Source organism: Osmerus eperlanus, chromosome 25, assembly GCF_963692335.1.
Source record: "Osmerus eperlanus chromosome 25, fOsmEpe2.1, whole genome shotgun sequence".
In the NCBI taxonomy this organism is placed as follows: domain Eukaryota; kingdom Metazoa; phylum Chordata; class Actinopteri; order Osmeriformes; family Osmeridae; genus Osmerus; species Osmerus eperlanus.
In genome coordinates this window covers 6,654,043-6,673,060 of record NC_085042.1, presented here as the reverse complement: position 1 = coordinate 6,673,060, position 19,018 = coordinate 6,654,043, and the positions used below count along the sequence as shown (strand labels likewise).

General features: G+C 50.9%; 2 protein-coding genes across 6 annotated transcripts in view; both read right to left on the bottom strand.

Annotated features, from left to right (window-relative positions):
• Positions 1–14,405, bottom strand: part of pdlim2 (PDZ and LIM domain 2 (mystique)) — a 31,161-nt gene extending 16,756 nt beyond the window's left edge. Inside the window, exons 1-6 of one of the 2 annotated variants that reach the window (XM_062451989.1) lie at positions 14,077–14,405; positions 8,526–8,652; positions 6,388–6,539; positions 2,733–2,802; positions 1,572–1,723; positions 834–903 (exon numbers count right to left, since the gene is read on the bottom strand). In XM_062451989.1, coding sequence (XP_062307973.1) covers positions 834–903; positions 1,572–1,723; positions 2,733–2,802; positions 6,388–6,539; positions 8,526–8,621 — 540 coding nt within the window. In that variant the 5' untranslated portion in view covers positions 8,622–8,652; positions 14,077–14,405. The remainder of the gene's footprint in view (positions 1–833; positions 904–1,571; positions 1,724–2,732; positions 2,803–6,387; positions 6,540–8,525; positions 8,653–14,076) is intronic. The other variant, XM_062451988.1, reaches the window with a different exon arrangement.
• A 237-nt stretch (positions 14,406–14,642) lies between these two features.
• The window catches only part of sorbs3 (sorbin and SH3 domain containing 3), a 25,633-nt gene continuing 21,257 nt past the window's right edge, over positions 14,643–19,018 (bottom strand). For 3 of the 4 annotated variants that reach the window (XM_062451974.1, XM_062451973.1, XM_062451972.1), the window contains exons 14-21: positions 18,401–18,462; positions 18,194–18,240; positions 17,841–17,955; positions 17,513–17,638; positions 16,823–17,329; positions 16,604–16,695; positions 16,335–16,441; positions 14,643–16,153 (exon numbers count right to left, since the gene is read on the bottom strand). In XM_062451974.1, the coding sequence (XP_062307958.1) occupies positions 16,092–16,153; positions 16,335–16,441; positions 16,604–16,695; positions 16,823–17,329; positions 17,513–17,638; positions 17,841–17,955; positions 18,194–18,240; positions 18,401–18,462 (1,118 nt within the window). In that variant the 3' untranslated portion in view covers positions 14,643–16,091. The remainder of the gene's footprint in view (positions 16,154–16,334; positions 16,442–16,603; positions 16,696–16,822; positions 17,330–17,512; positions 17,639–17,840; positions 17,956–18,193; positions 18,241–18,400; positions 18,463–19,018) is intronic. The other variant, XR_009928541.1, reaches the window with a different exon arrangement.

Sequence of the window (19,018 nt, the reverse complement as noted above, 5' to 3'; positions counted from 1 at the left end):
GTATCCCAGAACTGATCAGCCATGTCAGTCTGCCTGGGTAGACGTTAGCCTTCCCCAGATAAAGAGCTTGTATGTTATGAAGTTCAGACCTCAGGCCAAAAGGGCCGTATTTATCTAACTCCATGTAACGTCCGCAGAACCGCTAGAATGACTGGAATTCCTTCTGCCATTAAAAGGTCTTGTGTGTTTTTTCCTGCTCTTTCGGCTCCCATGTTGTGTCTTCTGTGGGACCCGCGCTTGGGACTGGAGCAGTTAGACATACTTCAAATATCTCCCAACGAACTTTCCCACAACATTCTCTCTTCTTAACTCACTGAAGTTGTTCCAGACGCCTTCACCCACCCACCCCCACCTCCCATCCTCTTCTTCGTTTTGTTACTGGAACATTAAATAAGCGTAGCTCAACTCCAGCAGATATCAAGCGATAACCCCCAACCTCCATGCTTCATTGCAATGACAGACAACACACAAGAAGGGCTTAGGATAATGAGACACTCTGCGAGCAGACCACGAAAAAGGTCAAGGCCTTCGTTTAGTAGGGAGCTAATCATGCCCTCTTCCTCACAGCAACCTGGGTCCAAACTATTTCCAGACTGCTTCAATTGAAATGTCAGATATTTTAAACGGTAACCTTTGAGTTTGTACACACACTCCCCGCGTGGAAAAAATGTATTGAAAGAACTTTGGCTTCCTGTGTTTGTAGTGCGTGACATTCACACAGTATTAGAAGGGGAGACCCTCAACCAGACTCAACAGAATTTCCAGCTGTTAGGTTGGAAAGGCCCTGGCTTTGTGCTACAGCAGCACATCCTTCATCAGCGAGATCTGGTTACCTGTGACAGGGGTCTGGAAAACCTGTGGCTGGGGAGCTTCTCCTCTGGAGACCACGAACGCAGCAGGATGCTGGGAAAGGGAGACACAGGGGGACACAACGGTAAGTGTTGGTCTGCTGACTCATGCACAGGGCTCGTGGTCATCTGTGATAACCGATGAGTCATTGCTTCCTATCTAAACACGGCATCGTTCACTCCATTGCCTTTCATGATCGATAGAAAACACGTGCTCTAAAAATGGACCGTGCCAGTGACGTTGTAGTGCAAACAAAACATCTTAAACAGGACTGCAGACTGAGGTTGCAGGTGAATTTGCAGCCGGGTTCACAAGTTTGAACTGTGACCCACAAAAGTGGGCCTGCAGACTACCAAATTGGGCCCTTTGACAAGAGCCGTGAATGTTCCAGCCCGGCCTTTTGTCGGAGTGAATGAGAAGGCTGGAATGTGATATCCTGTGCGTATCCTTTGTTACAGCAGCACAATCACATGGCTCCATTTTCGGTCTGGTACTCATCTACCCATTCACCCTGGGCCTGTTTAGGACTGGAGAAACAACTTAGTGCAAAAGGCGTGTTTCGGGCCTTTATACCAGAAAGCCCAACATACCAGAGCAAAATGCTCAATTAAAACTCGGAATGAGCTCCAGTTTTCCTTCTCCCGAGTGTCATATGTTTATCAAAGCTTTCCAAGTCTGAACTTTAGGGCTTAGTGGGCGTGCCTCTCTCCTCAGTGGCGTACCTCTTGTTGTTGCCGGGGGTGAGGGAGTCCCTCTGGCCGTCGGGGCTGGCTGGAGGCTCTGGGGAGTACGGCCCTGGGGACAGGGAGGCTGGACTGGAGATGGAGTAATCTCTGTAGTTCTGGTTCTCATCTCTGCTCACCAGCACTGCCTCCTGCCCAGCGAAACCATAAACAAGGGGTTATCAAAGAATACCGCTCAAGAAACAGTTGACAGCATGAAGAAAAAAAGATGACACGATCGCATTCCTGGAATGATTTAGGTTTAAGCTGAAGGCTTTATTATTAAACATCCTACAGCGTGTCACTTCCTGAAAAGGAAGCTCGTGAGAAACATTCTTGATGGGAGAGTACAACACGGCGGAGCGCTCATGCGAGGCCTGCTTGTCCTACAGCAACACCCGTCCTGGAGATCAGGTATTTAATATCCCCGTGTTGCCTGATGACAGGGCCCCCATCTCCGCCCCTGGCCCTGGGCAACAGGCCTGCCAGGGGGACCTGGCCCCTGGGACACACCGGCAGCAGGTTAAACACAGGAACCCAACGCTGATTTACAGCCTTCTCTTCTTCCTCTACTGTCTTCCTCTACCGTCTCCCTCTCTCTGTCCCTAGTTCTCAAAGCCTCCCCACTATCAATAGAATCAGGCATGGGGTCTCATTCCTGCTCGTCGTGACCCCTCGTAAATCTCTGATAAGCAGACGGCCCGTGTGAGGGGAATGAGAAGCAGACTCGGAGCTGACAAGTGCCTCTTGGGGCCAATACCAATCTTTCGAAAACTCGCATGAAGAAGCACGGTACAGATATGACATCATCTCGCGTAGCCTTGTGAGATTGAGAGTGTGAACACAGGATGTGAAGATCATGTTCCCTCCCTCTCAACCCTGTGGATTGTGTGGCGTGTCTACGATAGGCCTGGACCTCAAAATCACTCACTATTAAACCACTAGCCAACACAAAAGACAATCGACCCCCTCGTCATTAATGAGGGACCAAAGGGGGACATGGGGAGTCAAAACTGTCCCTTGAAGATGGCGGGTTTGATGAGTGCTGGCGGGGTCTGGTGCTGAAGGTCGCGTTCGGTGGGAGGTCAGAGGTCATGAGGGTGAAAGCGCAGAAGCCCTGTGCATAGGTAGCAGACGGAAACCACGACAACCAGAACTGACCTGGAAGCGTCCAGTGAGTTGCTCTGGGGTGGTCATGCCATTGGTCTGTCCGGGGCTGGGCAGTTCTGGTCTGGAAGGGAAAACAGGTTGTTACAACTGTAATACACCGTAGCAATAATACAAATGATACACTGCAAAAACTGTACATCTGTTTCAAATGAATGGATCGTTATTGGGCTTCGGCAGACCTTGATAACGACCACTGACTTGAATTAGGTGTGTCGGAGCAGGGAAACATCTCAAACATACAGGACAGTGTCCCCCGAGGACCAGGGTTGAAGACCACTGCTCCAGAGTAGATCTCCCAGTAAGGACATGACCTGGGACCGACTGACACATGCTCAAGGCGGTCAAATAAACGCTGTTGAAAGCACAAGGACGCAAAAGACAGAACTGAATCCAGCAGATATGCACTTTAAGGTCCAAGGGATTGTTGAACATGGAACTTTGTAGGGGGTGAGCAAGCCAAAAAACACCACTTTAGACATTTCTGAACTTCAAAAGACAGAGACTGAGGTCAACTTCTGGAACATACTGATTCAAACCAGCCAGATCTGCAGACTGGATAAAGGTATTGATAACATGTTCTAATGTAGCATCTACCATTATTAAATGACATATGTCAAGAATAAAATGTTGATTTGGTGAACTTATAACAACTTTAAGGATATTCAGTAAGTACCAGAGGACCACAGTTCAGTTCGTGTGAGGCTTTGCGTGTGCATGTAGTCTGACTGCTTCATGGATTCTCCTCCTTTTCTGACAGTTTGCAGACTTATTTTTAGTTTCCCCTGATGTTTCCCTCAAGCCAAAGCATTGTCAGTTCCAACCCCCGGCACCCCATCTTAAAGAATCACTGCAGTCGACAGCTTGCTACCAGCTAATGGCTTGGAAACGGGAAGTTCGAAACAACTTTCTTAACAGAGCCATGCCTTTTCAGCTCTCTCGCCCCCATTTCTCCCTTAAATAAAAACACACACATAGACTGTGTGCGCGGTTCCATCACTGAGGTCTAACGGAAAAATGTGAGGGGCATTGGAGCCAACACAAACAAACGCCGGTTGCCCTTCTCCTGTGCTGGGTCTGGAGGTGAGGGGGGGGGGGTCAGGGGGCCAGAGGGGGGCCCCTCTGCCTCAGCTGAGCTCAGTGTAATGAAGCTCACAGGAAAGGACCTGGATGCCTGTGGTCAATCGCCCAGAAAGACACCTACCTCCCTGGCCACGGTTGCTACAGTCTGCTACGGCTTCTCCTGAAAGGCTCGCGTGCACACAGGGCCGCCACGGGCAGAGACGGCATGTGATCCTGTTGTTCTCGACAGTTTTACAGTCCTGTGTTGCGGTTTCACATTTTTATTTCGAACGAAATAAATCCCTGCCCCGTGTGAACATGGATGCTGAATACTGTGCAGAGGAGAAAGTTACTTTCCTCAGACAATAAGAGTCATTCTGGGTTAACTACGGCCTGTGTGTGACATGTTTGACCTTTGACCTCTGTGCTGAGGCAGACAGATGATTTAGTGCAGGGTGAAGGCACTAGCCGTTGCCATAAAGCACAGAGAGGTGAAAACTATCCCATCACCTCCGCCTGAGCAGAGCGGGGAGGGAGAACATAAATTAGGTATTCAACGTCGCTCACCCCAACGGAGGAGAGGGCTGGTGTGACCACACCTCACGCGGTCTCAAAAGACAAAAAGATTTCGCACCCAAAAAGTCATGTATATTTTAGTAGCAATAACCAACATGACATTCCGGTTATTCACTTCTAGCATTGTTCGGTTGCGCCATGCCCCTTTGCAAGAGAGTCATGCAGAACAATGGCGCCCTGCCACACTACAGCTGATCCGTGTTGGGTGGTGTTTCAGGGAGTTGGAGAGCTGTTCTGTTCAGCATCCCTAGCTACAGAGGAGCATGTGAAGACAGAGACACAGAGAGACAGAGACAGAGACAGAGAGAGAGAGAGAGGAACAGCCTGGCACTCTTTGGCCAGCATGACATCATAGCCAACGGGTCAGCAAACAATGGAGTAAGCCCAGATGCAGCTGGGAGCGCCGACTCGGATGGTGCTAAGCTCCGGACGAAAACACTGAAACAAAAATGTCCCCAGTCTGGTCGGGGGCGGGGCTCCCAGGGCTGGAACGGGCTCTGCTGGTACCGGCGGCCGAGCCTTTATGTCCGGCAACGCGGCCTTCGCCAAACCAACTCCCTTTTCCGAGGGCAGAGGGAGGCCGGTGTGGGTGCCGACCAGAGCCACACTGCTGCAGCGTCGGTGGAAACACACGACCACAGAGCTATGACTAACCAGGGGACTGGGAGAGAGAGCACAAGACCTGCAGCAGCTGGGCCTATCAGGAGGCGTGATGCAGAGCATGAGAGCTGCCTGGAGACTAGCTGGGGAGGATGGCATCTACAGTAGATGCCATCCTCCCTACTGTCCTCTACAGAAAGTTCCAGAGTGCTGCAGAACAGCCCCTCACGTCTGGGCTCCACCCTCTCACGTCTGGGGTCCACCCCCTCACGTCTTGGCTCCAGCCCCTCACGTCTGGGCTCCAGCCCCTCACGTCTGGGCTCCAGCCCCTCACGTCTGGGCTCCAGCCCCTCACGTCTGGGCTCCAGCACCTCACGTCTGGGCTCCACCCCCTCACGTCTGGGCTCCACCCCCTCACGTCTGGGCTCCACCCCCTCACGTCTGGGCTCCACCTCCCCCACTCCCCCAAGTAGAGCAGAGGGGATGGGGATGTGTCGGGGAGAGAGAGGCTGCCAGACTGCCAGGCTAGATGGGTGGATGGGTGGCTGGGCTACACAGTACCATTGTCTTGGACAGGGAGGCACGGTGCCGTTTCTGGCCAGGAAGGAGACATGAGGTCAACAGGGAAAAATTCACTCACATGGACCTGGGGCATGGAAGTGAGGAAGTGTGTGAGTGAGTGAGAGAGAGAGAAAGGAGAAAGACGAAGAGAGCACAAGAGAAAACAAGCAAAGAGAGATTGAAAATGGCCGAGGAAACACAGGACAATCTAGCACCAGTTCCTCACCATGAAAACAAAAACAATCTGAACCCATTCTCTAACATCCAAACAAGAAAATCCTCATAAAACTGATCGTTTAATGGAACAAACAGATGGAACAAAAACTGCATCCTGGCTAGTTCTATGACCAGCTGGTGTTTCCCCGAACTGAGATCATGGCCCTTTAAAAGAGATCTGGGTGTTGAGGTACTGCAAGTGGAAAGATGGTAAGAGAGTTAGAGGCTGTGATGATTGTGGACCTGGAACAAACCATGTGCAATCAGGCACTTGTAAGCTGGAGAGGGCATTGATGTGGTTCCCCTTCACAGACTGGCGGGAACATCAGAAGTTGAAGTGTGGTGGATCATGGGTGTTTACACGGCCGACCTGTGCAAGCAGACGCTTTGTACACGAGCAAAACGCACTTCTGCACACGTGTGCATGCATGCACACACACGGCAGAGTCTGGCCCTACCTCTCCACCACAAACCCACACGGCAGAGCGGGGCCCTACCTCTCCACCACAAACACACAGACACACGGCAGAGCCGGGCCCTACCTCTCCACCCACCACAAACACACACGGCAGAGCGGGGCCCTACCTCTCCACCACACACACACAGACACACACACGGCAGAGCCGGGCCCTACCTCTCCACCGCCAGCTGCAGCTGGGTCTTGGAGTTCTTGATCTTGTTCTGGGCCTCCACGTTCAGCATGTCGGACGTGTTCTCCCCGTTGATCTCCAGGATGACGTCACCAGGCCGCAGGGACGCCTGCTCCGCCTTGCTGCCCTGGTTGACCTGTGGGTCAGAGGGTCAGACCCGGCGGATCTACTGTACACACGCCATACTACACAGGGTTAAGTTCATGGACGCCTGCATGTCAACAGAGTGGAGCACGCAGAGTAGCAGAGTTACTGGCAGGCTGGGAAGAGATTATCAACATGGCAAGTACATACAATTGTGCAATGGGATGAGATTCAACATAACTTATTTACCGTGTCTTTGAGCATGAAAAAGCATGACACCAGTATGACAAACGAATATGACCTGAACACAAGAGGGTTGACAAGTGATTGAGAGAATCCACCGTCGGCTCTTAGGTTCCGTTCCAGCTCCTTATCGGGCTCATCTGGGAAACGCTCGCGTTGCGTAACGAGTACAAAGTAAACATCGACACAGGCTGCAGCTCCTCAGATACAGGCCGGCTGCCTGACCACACCTCAAGGTCAAACTGCGTTAGGAGGCGACCAAACGAAGGGAACCAAAACACACACACACACACACACACACACACACACAGCAACTCTCTCAGGCACATAACACGCCGACAAACAAAACGTGACCCCAAGTGAGGTCGCCGACTCCGCAGAACTGAGCCGTTTTGAGCAGCGCCCGACAACAAGTCGACGCCACAATTAAAAACAGACATAAAAACATAAACCCAGAGGAGGAAACGCGACAACCCCAACCCACGCAGACGAAGAACGCCACTTCCCACACCTCGGGAGAGAACATGGCTGCATGAGAACAGCAGTCAACAGCCTGTTTGTCCGCGTCCCAAAGCGAACGGGCAGAGGTGCCGTGTCTGTGGGCTCCATTCAAGTGGCAATCGAGCGTTGCTAGGCAAACCCACAATAGTGCGTGCCTTCTGCGATCGCGCCACGCCTGACTACACGGAAACTAATGGCTGAGTTCTACCCAGGGGGCTTTGCCCCGCAGAAGCCAGGAGCAAGATCTCTTTCTGGAGGAAAGAAGGGGCATCCATGTTGTTTTAGGTGCCGAGAGCCAACGACTTCAGCCCGGCCCAGAGCTCCATAGATGCACAGCCCCACAGAGCAGGGGGTGGGGAGGTGGGGGTGAGGAGGTGGGGGTGGGGAGATGGGGGGGGGGGTGAGGAGGTGGGGGTGAGGAGGAGGTGGGGGTGAGGAGGTGGGGGTGAGGGGGTGAGGAGGTGGTGGTGAGGAGGTGGGGGTGGTGAGGAGGTGGGGGGGTGAGGAGATGGGGGGGTGAGGAGATGGGGGTGGGGAGGAGATGGGGGTGGGGAGGGGAAAGACATGCTGGTGTTCACTTCCACTCTCTGAGGTGAGGTTTCCCTCCCGGCAGGAAGGTCTGTCCCTGGCTGAGATCTGACACGGGAAGGCATGCTGGCTTTGTTGACGACATGTTCCAGCTCCTTCTACCGAGAGTCGCCGTTTTACTAGGGCTAAAAACCAGACAGCCTTCTATAATTATCGCGGGCTATCAAAGTAGACTCACAGAAACTACAGCCCAGTATCTACTGTAGACAACACGAGGTGGAGTCTGGTCGTCTGGTGGTCAGCCCTGGTCCTCAGGGCCCCCTGTCCTGCATGTCCAGGCGGAGGCCCAGAGGTCAGGCTGCCCGAGTTTCCTGGCCGTGTTTACGGAGCTCTCTCTGTGATAATGTCTAGCCCTCTGTTTCTCCTTCCTCTTCCTTTACAACAGGTTTGGTAAAAATCACGAAAATATCAAACAAGGAATGCGCGCACACACACACATACACCTTCATGTACACAAACAATGGACCGACACCAACCCCTTCTCCAACTGTAATCACTTGTTTTCATCCTGATATAGTGTGCTTTTAAATCCAACGGGACTGGATACAGTCGTCAAGGAAATAGGAAGGCCACAAGACACAAACAAAAGACAGTTAAGCCCGGAGACTCAGGAAGTGAAGTTGGCATGGCGGCTCGCTGCTGGAAGTGCTGAGACAATAACCAGGAGGACAGTGTCAGTAGGAGGAGAGCGCTCGTTAGTGGTTACCTTGGATACCGTTATCGCCTTCTTGAAGTCCCTTCCTCCATATATTCTGAAGCCCCAAGGAGACGGACCAATCAGGTTCACTGTCAGCGCCATCATGTGACCGGAGGTCGCCGCCCACTCCCAAGCTCTGCAAACAGAGAGGGAAAGTTTGTGAATGAGTGTGTGTGTGTGTGTGTGTGTGTGTGTACTGTCCATATGTCATGTGATTCTGCAGTCCCTGCACATGTCAGGTGAGTTAATGTTTTAGGTGGGAAATGTTGTCCCTTGCACAGAACGCCTTTAATCTCCTTCTTGACAGAAATCTCTCTGACACATTCAGAACGACCACATGCAACAGCACTGGCTAGGATGTGAAACCAGAGTCACATGACCAACATTGCTGAAGAGCTTTCAAACCAACAGTTTCATTAGATCCAAATGTCCTCTCAGGAGAAAAAAACAAACATCAAAAAAACATGGTTAGGCAGGACGGCAAATCAAACGGTTTTGTTGTTTCCAATAAATCTGTAATTAGGGTTTCAGTTTTCCAAATGGCTTTTTATGGTCTTTTCCTTCTTTTTGAATCACAAGTCGTTTATAAAAGGCTGGGACAGCCAGTTGTGTAAATCTACAGCAAGTCAGCCTGGTACAGTACATTTACAGTCAGACCCCACAGTGGCACTCCATGCCTTCATCATAAGCAGACAGGAGGGGCTGTTCATCACCTGAGACAGCCCTCCCGATCCAGACACAGCCCTCCTGATGCTGTGCTGAGAGGATGGACACACACACACACACACACACACAAACACACAGGCACTGTGTGGAACTGCTTCACATGCAGGCACTACTTATAGTGGCCCTCCCTTCCTTCCTCCCTCCCTCCCTCCCCCCTTACCCTCTCTCTCTCTCTCACACACTCCCATCCTCGCTCATTCCCTCCCCCCCCCCCCTCCCTACGCTGGCCCAGTTGAGGCGTTGCTGTCCGTACGTCCGTACATTCCACAAGTGTTTGGGCCGAGCAACACAAACCCAGCCAGTCATTAGCAGACTCAGACAATTAGCGGGGTTACAGGGATCACCGTCATTAAGGCCTGCTAATTGCCCTGGACCTCGAGTGAGAGAATACAACATGGCCTGATTGTTGTTGAGCATCTTGTTGTCACAGGGAACCATCAGCCCCAAAGAAATCCCAGACATAAAATACAAAAAATAATAAAATATTTAACTGCTGGGCCAAAGCCTCAAGTCACAGGCATCAGCAACCAGGCTGGGTACTAATTCTCTGTTTGTACGCCTCCCGTTATCACTTTGGAGCTTTTAGTTTAGGCAACACAAGGCCATTTAAGGCGAGAGTGAGCTGACTATCTGTAATAGTCCCGGGTGTTTGTGGTGATTACTGTGAGGACTGGAGCGCTGTAGGTGGCAGGTATTGCATGGGAGAATCCACACACGAGAAGTATCTGGCATTGCAAAAGTATTTAGTTCTATGAGACAATCAATTAAACCCAGCTGACAGGAGTGTCTCATTATATTTACATTTAGTCATTTAGCAGACTCTCTTATCCAGAGCGACTTACAGTAAGTACAGGGACATTCCCCCCCGAGGCAAGTAGGGTGAAGTGCCTTGCCCAAGGACACAACGTCATTTGGCAGAACCGGGGATCGAACCAGCAACCTTCTGATTACTAGCCCAATTCCCTAACCGCTCAGCCACCTGACTCCCCTCCTATATGTGTCGTTCCCTCTGTGTAAAAACAGAGACAACAATGACCTGGACACTGGATTCTATTCTGGTGACATCTCTGCCTATTGTTGTCACGGCAGCAGTCCCACACGCCCACACAACAGCGAGCGATCCTAGTCACGAAGTCACCCATCTGGCTGGCGTCATGCCACTGTGCAGGTAAGCAGAAAAGCAGCCCTGGAGAACCCAGAACAGAGGGCCGCTTTGTGGCTCTCCACTTCAGCCGACCGGCGATGGAGCACGCACCACAGCCATTTGTCTCACCTGACACTTTTACTGTGGTATCACTCAGTGCAACCTTTTTGGTGGGGAGCGCGCGGAGACACAGGGGCAGTGTGCCGTTTACTTTATGGGGGTTCCAGACGTGACTGAAACTAGGAGGAGTTTGTTAACTGTGGAGGAAGCGATCGAGGCAGACTTCCACTTCAGAAGAGTGGAGATTGCATTTCTAGACCGTGTTTCTAAATGAGGCATGATCGGTCTCTGGGGAGAACCTTCCCACTGTCACATATCCTTGCTCCACATAAAGAGGCCCTTGGGCCTTGTCATGCCTGTAAGAGATCCATCCTCCTAGTAGGAGAGGCGCGCGCGTTCTCGCAAGAGAGAGAGAGAGACAGAGACAGAGAGACAGTGAGAGACAGAGAGACAGTGAGAGTGAGAAGCTTATAAGCATGTTGGGTTCCAGACTGACTGTTTGGACATGCAGGTGTCCGTCTTAGAGAAAGTGATAAACATCAAATCAGTCTCCGGCCTCTGGCCTGCCACAGCACCTTGACGAAGACACTATTCCACCCATGTGCTGTTAGCATGTGTTCTTCTGAGTAAGGGAAAACGTGATGATATGCTATCTAGGGGTAAGCTTTTGATTGTGAGGCAGTTTGGCTGAGGATTGAGGAGCAATTTAGATGCAGCCCACTTTATCATCCTAAAATTCCATAACTCTGACGCAATCAGACTTGATTAAAGTGCCCTCAGCTCACCCCTCAATCATCTCTGTTTACCGTGACTTCAAAAGACGTAATTTGGCGTGAAGACGTGTCTGTGGATGACTGTTATGCAACGTGCCGCCACACGCCGGTGAATACGATGTGCCGTTTAGCAGAGGTAAACACAGCATGATGACACTCGCACGCCCCTGGGTCATCTTCGCTTTTAATGTGCGTGTCGCTACACCACAATTATGGCAGAGTCGCTCCCCTGTGATGGAAAAGGCCTGGGTGAAACGCCTCAGTTGGCACCATGGTCAGGGCCGGAGAACTTCCCTCTCCCCAGGCTCCAGACTGCTCCACTGGGCTTCATACAGACACACAGGTCCCCCTCTCCCTTCTCCTGGAAGCCAGGCACAAAGGCCAGTGGATGGAAATGGACCACGAAAACCAAACTCCCAGGGTGCTAATTCTGGAGGAAAACTATACAATTGACATAGCAGATGTAAATACATTCATCTGGAGTTTTTTTCTGGCCCACGCTTTGATGTGAACCAACCCTCTCTCAGGACTGTGTTGAGGCTCCAGGGCAGGGCATGATTCAAACCTGAAACATCCCTCGCTCGCGGCCACAGCGAACTCTCCGTGGCCTACGTGTGGGACCAGGGCGTCGAAACGATGACTCGACCTTGCACTGTTGTGAAGGACACTCCCTGAGGGGGAGAACGGCGGTGGATACCTGACTCCTGTGGACGCACGCCCACTGAGCAAGCGAGGGAAGAATGCGTCAATGCGTTTGGCGTCTCGAAAAAGGCCAAACGGGGGTGTCATAACATTCTTCACATTCTCTCACCTACTAATCACACCTTCAATACACTTGGGAGAACTCCATCACTAAGGTGATGGAGACACATCAAATAACAACAGAAAGGTTCAAGGGAGTAGCTAGTTAATCCACAGTTAAAAAAGCCTACAGCATTGCGCTGGCTGATTCAGTCATTATCATCATCGTCGTCATCATAGCAGAAAGGGCTATTATATAGACTGTGGGTTACTCCCTCGGAAATGGGGATGGTCACAGGCTAAATCCACACTGTCGCACAATGGCAGCAATATGCGGAGACTCAAATTAAAGGGCAATCATATTTTTCCCGTGTGTGACAATAGGGCAGGCTGGCTTGGGCTCAGTGCTGTGGGCGGCTGTGCTGCCTGGCCTCTACGGCGAGCAGGACAAGGGCATGGCTCTACTTATCTCATCATCATGAGGATGGGGGGGGATCGTGTTACTGGTGTTAAGCCCTACACAGACTCCCTATGAGGAACAGCAATCAGGCCTCCTTACCATGGCCCATTAGACAGCCTATGAACCACAGACAGGAGGGGAGGGGAGGAGAGGAGGCAAAGCCACCACAGCCAAACCACAAGCTCATCACATCCGCTTTTCTAAATATCCTCTTGCAGCGGTGCATCTCTGCAGCCCATTCAGCCACAGCTACCGACACTGAGCAGCGAGCCACTGAGATGGCAAGGAGCAAGGAGGCTGGAACGTTCTGCGGTGAGGAAGGAGACTTCCAGAACGGTCACAGCGGGCGAGAAGCAGGGAGCGCAGAGCGCACACCTCCGGAGACGCTCCTCACCCTTGCTGAGGGCGAAACCACGAAGCTGTCGCAGGCGAGGGCGAGAAACAGAGTCGTTTTTTCCATCATCCAGACCTCTCCAGATAGTACCGCAGTGCTGTTTCCTGCACGGCAGGCCGTGTGGTTCTGTGCAAGATCTGAGAGGGAAGCACTGCTAGCTAGACCCGATTTAGACAAGAGAGGAAAAGGTTCTGATGGCCTTACTGCATTCCACCACAGGGACTACAGAGAAGGGCTTTCTAGCGAAATTTGCCAAATGAAACAAATGAAAAATGTTTCCACAGAGTCGCTGGCTAAATGCGCTGGCTTGCGTAACCTTGTCTGAAAAGCCACTACTTTGCTGTGTCCAAAATTACAGTGGTCTGTTTTTGTCCCTACGTTGGTGCAGTTGCTGATCCGTTTTCGGTAAAAGCCTAGCACTGTCAGGAGTAAGAGAGGCTGAACCATCAGGATAGCAGTCCTACTGAGACTGAGAAGACGATGACAGACTCAAGCTCCAACACAATGGAGACGTTCTGTACTGAAGCAGGGCAGAACCAGCAGAGAGGGGCAGGAGGACATGGAGATTTACTGGGGCATCTATGAGTCAGCCCTGCGACTTACCCCTGGGTACAGAGCAGTCTGCGCTGTCGGCACGCAAGGCAAAAACAGGGGACTGCTGTGCTTTAGAGTAAAGATGATGAAAAAGGCATTTCTAAAGAGTTGGCTGAAACTTGGACCGCAATGACCCGTAGCTTTCACCAGTCCTTACTCTGAGAAAACCACTTACTTGGGAGGGGTAGACAAGACACTAATGATAGCTTGTTGGGTTCACCAAATGGGTCAGCGTGACAGACATATATACCTGTAGCTATCCATACTGTACTGTACATCATCTTGATTGACAGGTTGCAAAGGCAGCATTCTCAAAGGCTTTGTACTACAATTTACGTAGTCAAATTAATCACCAGAATCAAAACAAGCAGTGACGGAAGCATTGGAAAATGTATTTGTTACACTTCAAGGAAAACACACCTGTCGGCACTTTAACAAGCATTCACAATATATGTCTTGTTGCATTGTACATTTTAGTAGTAATTTGTCAATTAAATCTAATTAAAACTGAGAACAGCAAGCACATTGTAACAATAATGTTCAACTTGTTTACAAATTCCCATTCCAAAGTAAATGTTGGCCGAGTCGAATATTGTTTAGTTAGAGCAATTACAATCTTCAAGGTCTTAAACGGTCTTTAACTATATTTGTGGAAAATGTTCACTCACCAAGGTAACCTGAAAGATGTGAAGGCAATCAAATAGCGCGTGTACACCTGCGGGTCCGTAGCGGTGCTGGTGAACATCAATGCGCGCAAAAAAAAGGGACAAGGACGGTGTGCCCCACTGCACTTTTTTTAAGTAAAACCAGAAATAAACAGGATTCTGCTTTCTGTATCCAAACGTATAAAAAAGACAGTCCTTTTCTTGTCTTTTTCACAGTTAATGACAACGACCTGGCCCCGACGCGCAGGAGACAACTTCACCTCGGCGTATGAGAACGGTTAGATACCACCTGTGGATATGCGCGATGAGGGACAAGCTCACGTGGCCATGTGCGGTCATCAAAATAAAGGCTTGACATAAGCAGTGATGCGGGGCGGGTCTAATAAGGGGTGGGTGATAATTGAGACATTACATTCAAGAATGTACTCGTTTGGTTCAGTTCAAGTGCGCCATCTACAGTCTCATTTTCCACAAAAGAACATAATGACATACACAAAGCTCTACGGCGACAATATGTGCAGTCATTTGTTTAAGAAGGTGTTGTAAAATGCAAAAATCAAACCCGCTAATATAATCACAAGATTGTTTATTGTTGTTATTCAGAAGTGTGTACCATGTATTGAGATACAATGTTTTATGAGGAAATATATTATATTTCTAATTCCATACATGGTTAAACTCTGCACAATCATAGTTTGTGACTACAACATGTTTTAATTGTATTATTTTACAGTAAAATTATGAACAGTTAAGAAACTATTGAAATTTGATGCTGGTTTTAGAAGGTCATTGGGTCTACTGTTGCCATTGCTTACACTGATCAACACAGCTGTTTATTATTCCAAAGCAAAAATGTTAGCAAAATAAGATCAGAGTATAATAACAACTTTAAGAAACTGTTTGCGGAGGAAACCCGTCTATCTTTTTTCTCCTGACATTCAACTTCCACTGTCACCCTAAACTCTGACAGTTTTCTCTACCCGCTTACTGAATAAGTTGATTGAGGATAACAACATACAGTATAGTACATTTATATCTTGAAGGCATTATTGGTATTTATTCTAAGACGTACGGTATAAAACAGCCTCCTTATTGGCAAGCACCGATTAGTAAAGACCATTTATATTGCTAGTGAATAAATTAAAAAAAACAGGTATCCACTGGTGACACTGGGCGGCCATGACAGCGTTTTACTGCAGTCTTGGACTCATCCGGGATTTTTTTATAGATCTGAAAATCAAAGCGGGGGGAAGACATTTCAAAGACCACATTCATCTCGTCATGACATGATACCGTCTGAGGTCACATGGCATCATTCGTCCCTCTGTGCCCGTGTGTGTTCCGTTATGGCCCGGTTGTGGAGAAAAGTGCTGAGCTTGTTCTGCTTAGTCACAGTGCCGGAGCACACAGCGATAACACACAGACATGCGGAGACAACAGACCCGTCTGGAGGATGTGATTCCACCGCTAAGCGAGGCTCTGCTGGAGTTCACCTGTGGAAGGAATGAGTGAGCTTTCACCACAGTAAACACTTGTGGTCGAGGGGCAAAAGAAAAGTCTTCCACTGCAATGGAAACAGCATCCTCAGCACTCTGTTCATCCATTCAAGCTGACTGTGAGTGTGTGTGTGTGTGTTTGTGTGAGAGAGAGTGAGTGTGTGTGTGCACATTGAGTGTGCACAGGTACACGTGCGCGTGTGAAAACACTCCATGTCTAGTCAACAGTGGAACACACATGCTGGGAGGTGAGATAGAGAACCACACAGTGTTTCAACCTCCAGCCACAGACTGGCGGGTCAGCACAGCCGTGGTGGGGGTCCCTGACTGGGGGGTCAGCACAGGCCTGGTGGGGTTCCCTGACTGGGGGTGCACATGCAGGCTGGACCGCTCCCCGGGTGGACTAGGACAGGGGTGGAGGGACGCATGGGGTTGGAGTGATGTGGTGAAGCAAGCTGGTCTAAAACAGTCATGGTTCTCATGTCCAAGTGGTGCAGGTGGAGGAACAGGGCGGGGGTGCACTTAGACGGGTGCCACATAGTTCCCCGGGAACGTCCCAAAGGCGTGGGTCCTTTCTGACGTACCTAGAGAACAAGAGGAGCACTTGCTGTCAAACACGACATACATTCCCACTCCCTTAGTCATGTAATTGTAGACGTAGTCTCATTTTTCTACCGATACATTGGAGATGTAGTACACCCTAATGTCCAGTGGAGGGCAGACTCATCCCTTACAATGGAGGGGAAGGTTCCGACAGCTCCTTACCTACAAACCAGCCATCGTCACATTTCTCCATCACCTGGACGATGTCCCCCTCCTTCAGTTCCAACTCGTCTCTGTTCTGGGGCTTGTAGTTGTAAACAGCTTTGTATCTGCCAGAACACAGAACACAGAACAAGCCGCTTGAAAACTTGTCTGACAGGAACAAAAACATTTCCCTAAGTGAAAGGAACCATTTTGAAGAAGTTGACAGTTGATTTCAGCAGACATGGATGCAGTTATAGACAATCAAAGTGTGTACTGTTTGGACTCACGGTTGCCGTGGCACCACCGTGGCGCCAGAACGGGCGTGCGTGTTGGAGTTGACGTGTGGATGTGATCCGGGGGGATGTTTGGTGCTTCCATCCTAGAGCAGGAAATGAGAGAAAATGGTTCAAATAAATAACCTTAACCACACACGGATATACATATCAGGCCTTAGTCATGCCCAGTCCCCAGTCATAAAGCCAGAGGCTTCGCTAAGAGCAACACACCTGAGGGAGGTTGTTGTATTTGGGGCTACTAGCTGGACCAACTCCTGGTCTGTGGGTGGATGCAGCCATGTGATTGGACGGCGAAACAGCTCTACCTATGGAATTCTGGGTCGCTGGATAAGCCCCGCCCCAGTGGCTGTTCTGTGGGGTGGGGGAGGCGGGGTTGGAGACAGGGTGAGGCCAGTGATTGGTTGCTTCTTTGGCTATGAAGGGCTGGGTGGGTGAGGGGGAGGAGGGCTTCAGGGGGGAGTATCCAGGCTCCGGGCTGAGGGAGGCAGGGGTGAAGGGGGAGCGAGGGCAGGGGGAGTGGAGGGGTCGTCCGGGGCTGGGAGGCTCCGGGGAGGTGGGTGACATGGGGCAGGCAGGGTAGTCGTCGCTGGACTTGGTGCGGGGCATCTTGTTGACCTGGACGTAGGAGGCGGGGAAGATGCCGCTCCGGCTTGTCCCGGAGATCCTGCCCTCCAGCCAGCTGTCGTCCACACGCCGGGTCACGCAGATCACCTCGCCCTGACACAGGGAAACACACAGGCAGGCGTGAAGAAACCTCTCGAAACAACACACGCGAAACGTCCAGGGACAAGAACAGGAGAACGCGGCCGTTCACTGTAGGGGAACTCGCTGTCCTGTTTTAAGACGCTCTCTAAACTGGACGGGTGCTGGAAGTCGGCGAGGGGGGGGGGGGGATGTCACCTTGCGGAAGGGGAGCTCCACAGGGAGGTCGGCGTTGAAGTTGAAGAGGGCCACGGCCTCCCCGTATTCCACCACCTGGACGGAGGGGGACTTGATGGGGGTGGGCTTCTCCGTGGGGGCCAGAATCTGAGGAGGAGGGGGGGGGGAGACACAGTCAATCATAACGTGCAAACAACAGGATGCGGTTCTGCTTAAACACACCACGTGCCAGGTTACTGAAGCGATGCTAGGTTAAACACACACGGACGGACGGACACACGCTCACCTCGCTCACTTACGCACTCCCTCCCTCCCTTCCTCACACACATTGGCTCCCTTGGTCACTCACCTCCACATAGGTGGTGGGAAAAATGCCAGCTCTCCCATGGTGCTCCCCTTCAAACCAGTTGGCGTCGACCTGCCTGTGGATGTAAACGATGTCTCCTTTCTGCAGAGGAAGCTCCCTGGGAACATCAGACACAGCGGGCGCACGGATTACAGACAGACCTCTGTGTCGTCGCATGTGCATTTCTTCCTAAGCGATAGTGGATGTGTCTGTGGGCTTTCCTTGAAACTAAAGGACACATTGGATCAACTTGAGTCTTTCCGAGATGGGACGTTGTAACGACGTTGTAACAACGTTGTAACGGTGCGGGCATATCCTCGGTGACATCACCTCAGACCAGCTGGTAGGGGACTCACTTGGGTGACTGTGCCTGGAAATGAAACTTGGCTCTCGCTGCTTTCTTCTGCACAAAGAAACACATGAAAAAAGGGGTTACATTCTCCCAACTGCCAGGCAAGGCACCATGGGTAGACAATGTGTGTGAGGGTACACAGTGTGTGTGTGTGTGTGTGTGTGTGAGTGTGTGTGTTTGTGTGTGTGTGTGTGTGGGTACTGTGATATACCTTTTTCTCTTCTCTCTTTGGTGGAAAGTCCATGGTGTCTGAAGCAGGGGCCAGACGCTCTACTGCAGAGACAAGAGCAGGATGAGGACAGGGGGCACCAGAGAGACACCCCCAAACGGACCCCCCCAGACAGAGCCCCCCAAACTGACCCCCCCAGACAGAGCCCCCCAAACTGACCCCCCCAGACAGAGCCCCCCAAACTTACCCCCCAGGCAGACCCCCCAAACTGACCCCCCCAGAGAGACCCTCCTCCAGACAAGGGCTGGTTGAAAGAAGAGCGCAGTCAGTCGATGGTAAAACCAGAGTCTTGATCAGGAGACGCGATAGTGTGCAGCATTTGTTTAGTCTATCTTCAAACTTTGTTGTCGAACCCAATTTAAATATTCATACACTATAAAAACAGTGAAACCGCGAGTATACAGTTCAGTGCTTGTTATTCAGAATCTCACGGCCTTCTGGGCAGCTCCCTGAACAAATCTCCAAGAAAAACAATTGGATAAAGCTAATCTATAATCACCACTTCCCGCCCCTAGTTTCTATTTTCTGTGCTTCCTCCCCACCCCTGGCCTCTCTCTCTCTCTCTCTCTCTCTCTCTCTCTCTCTCTCTCTCTCTCTCTC